General features: G+C 43.5%; 1 protein-coding gene across 2 annotated transcripts in view; it reads left to right on the top strand.

Annotated features, from left to right (window-relative positions):
- The first annotated feature begins 558 nt into the window (after nt 1-558).
- The window catches only part of LOC147703300 (uncharacterized), a 101,681-nt gene continuing 89,705 nt past the window's right edge, over nt 559-12,534 (top strand). The window contains exons 1-2 of one of the 2 annotated variants that reach the window (XM_086931735.1): nt 559-700; nt 1,918-1,983. In XM_086931735.1, coding sequence (XP_086787861.1) covers nt 652-700; nt 1,918-1,983 — 115 coding nt within the window. In that variant the 5' untranslated portion in view covers nt 559-651. Of the gene's footprint in view, nt 701-1,917; nt 1,996-12,534 lie in introns of both variants that reach the window. The other variant, XM_086931734.1, reaches the window with a different exon arrangement.

Here is a 12,534-nt window from a genome sequence, read left to right as displayed (position 1 = left end):
CCATCGGTTTGTCTATACAATGGAATGAAACGTTCCCACTGATCCCCTTGCAATGAGGCATTGCCACATAAAAATCAGAGGGTTCCCGCCCACTGAAAAACAACTTGAAAATGTCCCTCCATTGTCTTTCAGAAGGCAGTGGACGATATAGTGCAGCCAATTGTGTCACTGCTTTTCATTCTCTTGTTCTAGCATGTAACTTCACTGTCCAATCGGGAGAATATGTGTATTGTCCCCTCAACTGAAGGAAGTCCAGAATTATACGGAACTGTGATTTCACAAATGCAACTTTTTCTCCACTGAAACATCTTTTCGATATTGCAAGAGTCATCATTACTGTAAAAAACGAGGTGGTAGGTAAAGCAAACGTCAGCTCAAAATCTAGACCCCTGGGAATGTTTACTTTCTGCTTATAGGTTTAGTGACAAGTGCTACGTGTTTGGTTTTGACATATGACTGCAATGAAGCACATTAATTCACTAATCTAGGATGTGTGTTGTTTGCTGACCATAGCGCCTGCCTTGCCACGTCACTCTGGGGGTTGAGCTGTAGCATCCGAGACTGGTACAAGTACAGGGTCTCTGTTCAGAACTTTTCATCAAGATCCAAACAGGTTGAAGCTTGAGATCGACAAACTCTCCTCTCGCCAACATGAAGATGGTCATTGCCTTCCTCCTAGTGGCTCTCTGCTGCTCCCTTGGTAAGTGGCTTATTCTCTTACTAGAGATTCCCTGATAAAGTTCATTCTAGATTCTAGTTAGTTCAGAAATTATTGTGGCCTGTCCAACCAGAGAGAACTTTACTGCCTACATGCCAGGGATGGAATCCTGTTCAAAGCACCATCCATTAATCTGAGGGTGGTAACCAAATGATGCTAGGTCCAATCAGTGGTGTCCAACGGTGGTCAAGGAGGGCCAGAACCATGGCAGGAAAGATAAGTCTACATGGAATGATTTTGAGCCGAACTGATTTACATTATTTGCGCTCATTCTAAAATCCTGGCATGGATCAGGTGCTACTGGTCCTACGCTGGACACCCCTGGTATACACTGGTAATGCCTCGACCTTGGCAAAAAAAACACAGCAGCTCTGTCCTTCCAGTAATTCCTGACTTGCAAACAACATGAACAGAACACTGAGAGTGAATCTGGAATCTAAGAGGCACTGTGCCTGAATACATATTTTTTAAAACATTTTTTTAATCTTTCTGTTTCTGTATCTATTTATTTATATAGTTACTATTAAGTAGCAGAAGCATTTCGACATGAACCATTTCGTCATGTACCGAGCTCAAGAAAACAGTCTACCTGTCATAAAACATTTGTGTGGGTAACACTTTTAGAAGGCGGGGAAGAGCAACTATGGTGAATAAAAAAGCTAAAATGTAAACATTTGTATAATTTACATACTTACATCCTTTCCATTCGGTTGAGTCAGTTCCATCCTTCTCCCACTTTGACTCCCAAACACACTCAGCAAGCAGGCTGTTGTCTATTTCTAACTCAGTTTATCAGCGCATGTAAGGTCCAGACTGTGTCACCTGCACCTTACATACCGAATACCCCTCCCCAAATGTGTCCTACGACAGCAGGGTCTTCGCTGGTGTCAACATCCTCTAGGAGTGCTAAGGCTTCCTCTTATGCATCAAAAGTAAAATATAAGGTCTGACTGCAGAAGCAAATTTGGGGAGACTTTTAAACATGTGTGGGTTCATGTCTGAAATACTTGTCAGAGAGGAGGATTTTTCTGCAACTCAAGAGGGCAACATTGACAGATTTCGCAAAAGAACAGGGCAATTCCTCAAAGCCCATTGCAAAAAGACACCTAGGAAGTGCTAAAACGAAAATCTGCTTAGCTCTTGATCTGAAGGTGCAGCAGAGCCGTGCTTCCACTCATCATTTCGAACTTCTTCTGCAGGTACCGGATACAGTACTGGAAGGCGCCGGAGACAAGTGCAGACTGTGAGTTACACCTACTATAAAGGTGAGTCTTCAGGTAAAGAAGCTGGCTGTCCTGGACACATATAGGGCAGACGTCTTCCTATAAATGTTACATTTTCATTATCCAAAATAAAGAAAAAAACACACAGTATAAGGACAAGTTCTAAACTACAAGATTTTCCTCCCTACCTCCGACTTGGTCCAACTTAATTGGCTAATATCAAACTATTTGGGTATTTTGACATTTTGATAAAAGTAGTGACATTTTTACCCATTTTTAGGGACGAACCTGCGTGAGCATGTGCGCTGGAGCATGCTCTCACTTACAAGACACTATTGTTTGCAGTAAAGGGCTTTTAGTCCTTACATTGTTCACTATTTGTTGGCTTTAGTGGCACTTTTCTTAGCTGCCTCTTGATTGGGCGGCGCAGGTCAAGTATCAGTTCTATTGCTTTCTGTGGAGCACAGACCCAGCACAGATATATTTAACTTGATTAGTGTCCGTCCGCTGCTCACACTCTGATTGAGGTACCATTTATTTTTTCCCTCCCACTGTCCCGTCTGGGGCTTCCTCTGTCCAACTCCCAACCCTTCATTCATAAGACTTAGGGGCTTATTTATGAGAGGCTTGCGCCGCGTCACTTTTTCTGACACTTCGGCAAGCAAATCTATGAGGCCACGCAAAGGCAAATCTATGAGGCCACGCAAAGGCAAATCTATGAGGCCACGCAAAGGCAAATCTATGAGGCCACGCAAAGGCAAATCTATGAGGCCACGCAAAGGCAAATCTATGAGGCCACGCAAAGCCATTTTGCAGGGCTTTGCATGACCTCATAGATATAGAGTAAGAGAAAGCAGAGCAAGTGGCTGTGTTGCCTTACATTGTGCCAGGGAGACAGGGACGGACTGGCCGTAGCGGGCACCGGGAAATCTCCCGGTGCGCCGCACGGATGGGGGGCGGTTTTGGGCCCCTTGGGGGCCGTTTTTGTTACATGGCCATTTTTGCAGCATTGCAAAAACAATCCTGCATGCAACGCAGACATCCTTGCACCATGGTGCAACAGTGCCTGCATTGGCACTAGGCAGCAAATTGTACGCCAGTGCAGAGTGAACGGACCGGAATGCATTGTATTTCAATAAAGTGCTGCATTCCTGCCCTTTCGCATTGGCATAGACCAGCTCAGCAAGAACACTTGCAGTGCTGCCCTAGACATTTCCTCATAAAGGAGGCACTTAAGGTACTGTCACCTGCAAGCACACAGAGCTGCATTGCTTCTGGTCATGCGGCTCTCTGTGCATTGCTTGTTCGGAACATCAGACCTTTTAAAGCTCTGGCTGTTCCCTTCCCTGCCAGCCAGAGGCAGCTGCAAAGTCAATAAGAAAGCAGCAGTGTAAAGGAACAAGGAGAATAATTAGATCAAGGGCAGGCTCCCCTGTAGTGCAGCCTTCTTACAACAAAATAAGCTGGTTTAGTAAAATTGCATGTACCGGTATTCAGCTCTGAAAAAAAAGCTCATGTTTTTTCTCTTTTGTTTCATTGAAATATCAAATAATCCTATGATGGCTTTTCTCCTAGACATGTTTCATCATAAATTTATTGTGAAGTCATGCAAAAAACCTTTTATTGAACTAACCCTAGCTCCGCCCCCTCTCTTCATCTTTTCCAAGAAGCAGATGGAGGATGAAATATGATGGAAAACTTATATTAACATGCAACCAGAGTGTAGATACGTCACTCTGTCAACCTCTAAATGGAAAGCAAGCCAGCAGCAGTAACATTCACAAAACGCATTGAAGAAGACAATAAAAACTTGTCCTACTACATTGAACAAAAAAAGTGTGAGAGATAGACGCAAACCACTGGCAACAGTAACCCAGTACAAATAATAATACATACCACTCTTCACAGGCAAATGAACCGCATCCGCCCAATCAGTGATTTCATATTTCATCTTTGCAGGTGGATGAGGAGTCAGCTGCCGGTAAGAACTGTGGGGACGGGTGGGTTGAATTTAAATAGACGGCAATAAATAACTTAGGGCCAGATGTAGGTATCCAAATACTGGTCGGTAACGGCCGAAAATACTAATTTTCGGTCTTTACCGACCGGTATTTGGATACTGAGATGTAGGGCATCTCAAAATACAGATTCGGTAATTTTACCGAATCGGTAATTTTACCGAATCGGTAATTTTACTGAATATATAAAATTACTGATTTGGTAAAATTACTGAATCTGTAAAATACCGAATCTGTCTTTTGAGATGTAGGTGGCACTGTAAACAGTGCCACAGGGCTTTAAGGATTCGTTATTTACCACCAACTATTAATTGGTGGTAAATAACGAATACCTGTGTATATGCAAATCTGTGCATGTACACCTGTGCCATGTGGCACACATACATGCCCTTAGGGCATGTTTGTGTGCCACATGGCACACAAGCCCTAATCAGGGGTGCAACAGGGTGTAAAAGTGTCACCCTGCCACCCTTGAATTTTTCGGTATTTACCAAATTGGTATTTACCGATTCGGTAATTGATATTTATTCCTATGGGCCAGGCCCATAGGAATCAATGCCAAATATTGAATTGGTAAATACCGATTCGGTAAATACCGAATCCTACCGATTCTTTATTTTTTACCGAATAATTACCTACATTGGATTTACCGATTCATAAATACCGAATCGGTAAAATTCGGTATTTATGAATCGGTAAATCCAAATTACCTACTTCTAGCCCTTATTTTCCCTCTTCGTCGTCTGTCGAAATTCCACCTACCGAGTCCCACTGCCCCACTGCTCTTACCAGCATGGGCTGTGGCTGTAAGGTGTTCTGGCTCCTGCATCCTTGTCCCTGACTCAGTGACATAAATAGTGTCAGGCATGCCTGCTATGTTCTGTGGCTACAAATGATGAACCATACTTTTTTTTTTCAATTTGGCTCTGCTCACTGGATAAAAAAAAACAATGTTCCTTGAGCATCGTTCAGTCAGGGAAATGGGTGCTTCATCGTGCTTACTGCTCCTAAATCTGAGTTTACTGTTTACTTTCTAAATTTGCGTTTGCACCTGAGCCCTTTGAAAAGATGCGCAGGTACACGGAAGGTAAAGGAAGGTTTTATTTTAAATTAAAAAGACAACAGGAGGGAGCTGTCAGCCAGTTCTCCAACGGTCAAGATCTCTCTTGTCTTTCACAACACTGCATGTCTCGAAATGCAGACTTTAAAGAGTGTAAGTGCAACACATCTCCATTCCAATAATAACCCACTAATCTGGGTAAGCTCAGAAACCATTTACTAAACAAGTGAAATTAAAATAACCAAAAGGAAAGAAATACAATTTAACAAAAGCAATGTGTGTGTGTGTGTATGTATGCATTGGCGAAACAATTAAGGTTGTAGTATTGATGCTTATTCACTTTTCATGTACATAGAGAATTGGATTTTAGGTTATCTGTTAATATATGCTCAGCATTTTTATGGGATTTTTGTATATATGTATATAACTATTTATAGCAAAATACCTATCATTTTTATGGTGTCGTGTATAACAATGCACGTTTAAATTATCAATGCTATCCATTGTGGTCCTGAGACAGGTTCCTAAAATTGTTATTGATTTATATGGAAACAGAGAATGTTATGGTTAGGGATTTATCCCATAACTTTGTATAACCATGATGCCAGGACACATCAGATTACCAGCATTATGCGACCAAATTCATCATGTTGATTCATGTGCAATATCATGCTTAGAGGGATTGATCCCAATACTGTTACTTCTGTCTTTAAAGCGCATGGCAAATTAAGGGTTAATATTGTAGTATTTCTACTATTTTCCTTGTGCTTCAAATGTACACCCACTGTAATTGGTTAATTCAGTTGCACTAGCACTTTAAATTTCTGCCGCCGCCCTCTGTGGCGCCGTGTGACCAAGGCCTCTGGGAGGCCGAAACGTTATGCTGTCCGTTGCAGAAAATAAATAATTACTCACGGAAACTTGGGTCTCCTGTTTCTTGGCAGTGCCGCGGTGGGATTGAGCCTGCTGCATTGTTTTTTGAAACCTGTGTGGATATATATATATATATATATATATATATCTATACTACTATTATAAAGAGAGAACTGTGTCCTTTGAGCCAGGTAAACTCGAAAAGTACACCACCAATCCAAACACCCAAGACATCTTTGAAAATGTCAGGGCAAGCAGAAGGACATAGGCTATATAAAAATAAAAAATATACGTTCTTTAAAAAATGTACAAATAAAAAAAAAGTAGTCCCTTGGAAGTAGCGCCGGCCGCGACGTGCTTGATGACATCGGGAGCGCGGGGAGGAGCGGCGTTCAGGAGCAAGAGGAAGAGCGGCCGACATGAGCGCGGGGAGGAGCTGCGGACAGGTGGGGAGGAGCGGCAAGCGGACAAGCGGTGAGGAGCGTCGAGAAGAGGAGGAGCAGTGGAGCAGTAAACTTAGCAGCGCGGGGAGGAGCGGCGGATGAGGTAAGTGAAGCAGCCGCGGGTGCGCACCAAGGGACGGGCGGGGGCCATGAACACTGAGTGCTCAAAAAGCATTTTCCTCAAAGTCGGGACGTCGGGGGAAAACAAAGCGTGGGCAGAAGCGGCCAGGACCTACGACGGGCGGGGGCCATGAACACTGAGTGCTCAGAAAGCCTTTTCTATAAAGTCGGGGGAAACAAAGTGTGGGCAGAAGCGGCCAGGACCTACGACGGGCGGGGGCCATAAACACTGAGTGCTCAGAAAGCCTTTTCCACAAAGTCGGGACGTCGGGGGGAAAAAAGCGTGGGCAGAAGCGGCCAGGACCTACGACGGGCGGGGGCCATGAACACTGAGTGCTCAGAAAGCCTTTTCCACAAAGTCGGGACGTCGGGGAAAACAAAGCATGGGCAGAAGTGGCCAGGACCAACAAAACGGCCGCTCTGCTGCGCGTCTCCTGCTGCGATGCTGCCCCCAGCCCCTTCTTCCCCGGGCAACGCCGGGGCGGGCTGCTAGTATATATATATATATATACACACACACAACTACCAAATACACAAAGACGTTCACATGTAAACAAACATATATATGCACTAAACTAACATCAATGTAAAAAAGTGCGTGACACTATCACAAGTATCACTTACAAGAAAGACCCTACAATTACACCGAATTCGCATTCTACATACCCACATGTTTGGAGTCACCCCATGACATAATCTTCATGCCAAGCCAGCTTCTGCCTAACTCTTGTGGAAGGATGTGTGGAATCACCATCACAATGTTCTTCACTCCTTTGTCCCATTTGCCTCTTTCTATTCTGCACACCATGTTCAACATCTACATCTACATCAATGTTGCCCCCAGTTTCACCTTTCACAAGCAATCTTCAATTTTAACCACTTTTTTTCAATTACATACATTTCCGTCACTCAATTCAATTCAATTCTTTTATTCGATTAACGTTTTGATATTCATAAAAAGTACATCATACAAGGTAAATACATTTCCATAAAAACACATTATTACATTACAAAGTAAAAATATAAAAAAGATTATACTATAAATCTATGTACAGAAATTGATTAATTCAGATATTCGAAAAATCAATTAGACATTATCTCCATGGTATTACGGGTCATTAAGCATGATTTTAGGAAAAGCGCTACATTCTTTGCCACGTATTGTGAGTCTAGGTGCTGAAGTGCTAAAAGTGCCGTGCGACAAGTCCTCAACCCCATTTGGCGCAACAGTGGAATAATCCAACGTTTACGTGCTTGGTTATAGTACAGACAAAACAAAACAGCATGAATAGTCGTTTGGGGAGAGACTTGATCACACGGACATTTGACTAAATCATGTGACCAGTTTGACACAGTGGGAAATGTGACAAGGCGAAAAAACAAATTAAAACGAAACCTAGTTAATAGGTATTTTTCATAATTCGATAAATAGAAAGTGAGATAGGGCTGGATACCTGGAGAAACTTGGACCGTCAATGCTTGCACATTAGTTTGTTTATCTACTTCACAAGAGAGGCGCAGTTCTCTTAAGTGGCTAAGGCATTGGTTTTTTAATGCATTTCTGCTTATTTCAACTATGGAAGAAGGCTCCGTGAAGTAATGTGTAAGGTTCAGGTCCTTCAAAAAGTTAAAAACATACATTAACCATGGAATTTTCTTCCAGGACATCAACTTTAAACAATCGGAGATCAAGGCACGTGTTAGGTGACATTGAGGTTTGTTCCAAATACGGTGCCATAAGAGGATTGGTTGACATTTGATGTTATCGGAAAGATAGTCAATATCAAGCTCAATATGGCAACCGTATATTGGAGCACTCTGTGGGAGTGCAGGTAGGTATTTTATAAAACCGTTTTGGATTTCTTGTAGATCTTCTGAGTTTACGTAGCCCCATACACCTGCGCCATATGTTGCAACGCTATGACATTTGGCTTGATAAATTTTGAGCAACTCGGATGGAGCAGGTTTGCCCAATTTTCTGGAGAAGGAGACAAGCGCCGAGGTCGCTCTCTGATAGAGCAGTTTCCTGCTTGCCATTGCCCTTTTCCAGGTTAATTGGTCATCGATTAAAATACCTAGATAGGGGTATTCCCTAGTTCGTTCCAATTTAGTTTGTTCGATGTAAAGATGTTTAGGGTTTTTAACCTTCGGACCCGTATACATGACAAAGGTCTTACTTTTATTCACTTTTAGTCCCAAAGAAAGCATGTAAGTACAGTATTTATCCAGTTGTTTTTGCAGCTGTACTAGAGTTCTGGCTAGTATGACGGAGTCATTAGCATAGAGTAATGCTGGGATAGGGCGTTGGTTGATGGTGGGTAGGTCCTGGTTCCCTACTAACATGGCTATTTCCAGCCCGTTAGTATATAGGTTAAACAAAAAGGGAGCCAGGACACAGCCCTGTCTGACTCCTCGTGTTATACGGAATGAGGATGATAATTCTCCACCTATCCCGTATCTTACGCAGGCTGATGCATCAGAGTAAAGCTCACGCAGAAACTTGATAAGTGGAGGATCAACGCCCAATTCCTCCAATATAGACCACAACCTGGCGTGTATCACGCAGTCAAACGCCGCACTGAGGTCGACGTAGACCATGTACAGATTGCCCCGTTTTACTCCCACATACTTGCCTATTAAAAGGGTTAAATTTAAGGCCTGTTCAACAGTACCAAGTCCCTCCTGGAAACCATACTGGAGGTCGGTGATGATGTTCTTCTCTGTCGCCCAATCCTGGAGTCGTTCCAGGATTAGGCGTCCTGCGACCTTCCCCGTTGAATCCAGGAGGGAGATGGGCCTGTAGCAGGCCGGGTTGTTTCTATCGCCATTTTTGAAAATTGGAAGAAGTATGGAGGAGGACCAAGAGTCCAAAAGGCCAATTTTTGATACTGCAACCATCACCTGGGTGATGATTGGGGACCATAGATCAATATTAGTAACAAAAATATCGAGGGGGACTCCGTCGGGGCCAGGGGCCTTTCCAGTTTTAGAGGAGGTTAAAGCGTGTATGATCTCGCTAAGAGTGAAGTGAAGATCTATTGGATATACCTCCGTTTTGGTGGAATCAGCTGTCGATTCAACCTGTGCAGCGCCGATCGTGGGGGAGTCACTAAAGATCTTTGAAAAGTGAGTCACCCACTCGTCTGCAGTCACCGCCACGTCCAGATGCTGATGCGAGTTTGCATCAACCAGGAAGGGGGATTTGACTACCTGCCAGAATTGGGAGCAGTCCTTGCTACGGCAGCTCGCATGTAATTGGGCCCAAAGTTTTTTCTTATGGTCTTTTTTACAATTAATTTGGGCCTGTTTATATTCTGATCTAAGTTTCGCTACTTCGATTTTATCTCTGACTGGGTTATGTAAAGCCTTCTTTAGGGCAGTTAATGCTTTACAACAAGCCGAGTTAAACCATCTTGGGGCTGGCTGGTTACCTGTTTTGTGATGACGGAGTAATTCAACCTGAATGACTTTTAAGATCTCCCGGAAGCTAGATATAATTTGCTCGGGGGAGGTGTCTTCCGCCAGACAGGTGTTTATCCATAGGAATGCCTTGGATATAACCTTCTTGGTAATTGTTATAGGATCGATCTTTGACCATTTCACGGAAAAACCATTGGTTCTATCCATGGTCAGAGATTTCTGGGTCAGTAGGCTCTTCCTGATAGGGTTGGAGTCATTTGAGGTTAACTTAAGAGTAATGCTATTAGGAAAATGATCACCTGAAATTTCTGAACCGGTGGTAAACTGGAAAAGTTTACCCTTTAAAAAGTAGGAACATAAAATAAAATCTATGGTGCTTGAACAACCCCTACTGTGGAAAGTGGGTCTAAAATCTACAAGTTCATTTGCATACATCAGTTCTAGCGAAGTAAGGCTGTCATTGAGAGAGTCACCTAGATAGGAATGAGTGAAGTGTGTCAATGGACAATCTTGTTCATCTATAAGGCCACAAGTGCCTTTTTTGTAACTAACACACAATGGTACATGGAAGTCCCCTCCCCATATTACATTACAGGCAGATGGTAAATGTTTAAAGAGTTGTTCATTTATAAGATGGGAAATTGCAGAAACAGTTTTAGCAGAGTCCTCTGGGGATAGGTTGTTATAAAAATGAATAAGACAGTATGACGTACCATCATTAAAAATAATCGATAAGATCTGATAATTCGGGGTAATATGGGGGATGGAAATATTCCTTACTGCCAGGTTATTTGAGATATATACTACTAGGCCTCCCATGGGTCTACCATGAGTGGTAGTACACGCTGGGGAGTGAAATGTTTTATAGCCTTGTAGATGTATTGGGTCGATTGCCCAGGTTTCCTGCAGGCAAATTATCTGGTGGATAGATACGAATTCTAGCCAGGATTTAAGTAAGATCTTTGATCGAAGGCCTGCTACATTCCAGAATAATACGGATACTAGCAAGCTCGATGAAATTATGGTGTCGTGTGCTGGACTTCCTAGTTGTGGCGAAGTATGGAGGGAGATGCGATTGTCATCGTTACCAGAGTAGGGCGAGATTTCAACACATGGTGGTAACACAGGACTGGGGGGTGGAATCGAGGGTAGTAGAGGTCTGGGTGAAATAGATGGTGATGGGCCTAAAGAAGGGGGATTCCTGCTATCCTGGTTGTTGGCCGATGGTGGTCAATCTACCATCTCCAGGCAATCAAATCTATTATACATGGGAACACCCCTCCAATCATAGGGTGGTGCGGTGTCTCTGCCTCCTTGTCCCGACCAGTCTGCCCAGTCTGATCTTCTATTCCAGCTTCCTACTTGAGTCCAGTTCCACTCAGGACCTGGGGCATAGCGGTTAGCTGGGGGATAAAAGAAGGACAGTCTTTTTGTACCTATTCCTTCTGAGGATAATTAGGACCCCCAGGAGGAGATATGTTCGACCGTTTGGGGGTCTTCAAAATTAATTATTACACAATCTCCAGGAATTGTTTTGAACTCTTTACCCACCCAAGGAACCCTACGGACTGAAGTGACTCTGTTGTTGGTGTAGGGAGGAAGTGGCCTGTTGGTTGATAGCCAATGTAACACTTTATTTTTAAGGACCATCCTGGTTCCTCTGAGTTTGGATTCAACTCAGGAACCCCGGTCATGATAACGACAAATGGAGTTGCTTCCGGGGGGAGATGGGCTGAGCGAGCTCCATTGCGTCTAGTGTTATAAGCGGCGTTTTTAGTTGCCGGTGTTTTTGTTGTATTCATTGTGTGGGGTAGAGTATGGGTAGGAACTGGTACCAAAGGAGGAGCTGGGAGTGATGGTGTGGCAGGGCCCTTTTTTGCAGCGATAGATGGTAACGTTTGCTGCACAGTTGTGGTTATTGGTTTTTGATGGACTACCACTGTGGTAGTCACAGATTTGAGTGCTTGAGGTGCTTGATGAGTGGTAGGTGTCCCTGTTTTGGTAGATTTTGAATGAATTGTTTGAACCACGGAGGGGGTAGGAATTGAAGTCTTCTTAGTCTTTAGATCAGATGTTAGTGTTGCTAACGTTTTTTCAATTTTGGACAATGATAACTCAATAGGTTTCATGTATAATTTAATTAGTGCCTCTAAAGAAACCAATATATGAGTATCGTAAGTGCGGGGGTCCTGCCCACTTCCCACATTACCACTAAGAGTAGGGTTGGGAATATCAGATGAAAGATTAATGATATTTGATGTTATAAAACTAGTCTGTTGCTGAGGTAACAATGGATGACTTATACCTTGTTTGGGGAGAGAGGATTGGGCAGTGAGTTGTAACGGAGATCCTTGCCGGGTCTGTGGGTTAGTTTTCTGGGGTGAGTTCTTTTTCCCTTTTCTCCCCCTTCTTTTTTTCGGTATGGCTCCCTCCCTCTGGCCTCTAGTATTCGGGGAGTGAGAATCCTCGTCTATTGGGTTTGTAAAGAGAGTTGGGGTTCTCTCGATTGATAGGGGTGATTGAGGTGGAGGAGAGTGTGATAATTGTGTAGCTGAGAGATCAATCGATACCGACAGGTCCACGGTGCCCGGGACCATGTGGGGCTCTGACAATGCGCCAGGGTCTAAATTGCGCAGTGGGGTTTTAGCTGCTGCCAGTA

This window comes from Lissotriton vulgaris, chromosome 7 (assembly GCF_964263255.1).
Source record: "Lissotriton vulgaris chromosome 7, aLisVul1.2, whole genome shotgun sequence".
Taxonomy (NCBI): Eukaryota; Metazoa; Chordata; class Amphibia; order Caudata; family Salamandridae; genus Lissotriton; species Lissotriton vulgaris.
Note: the sequence above shows the minus strand (reverse complement) of the source record. Positions and strands in the feature narration are given on the sequence as shown.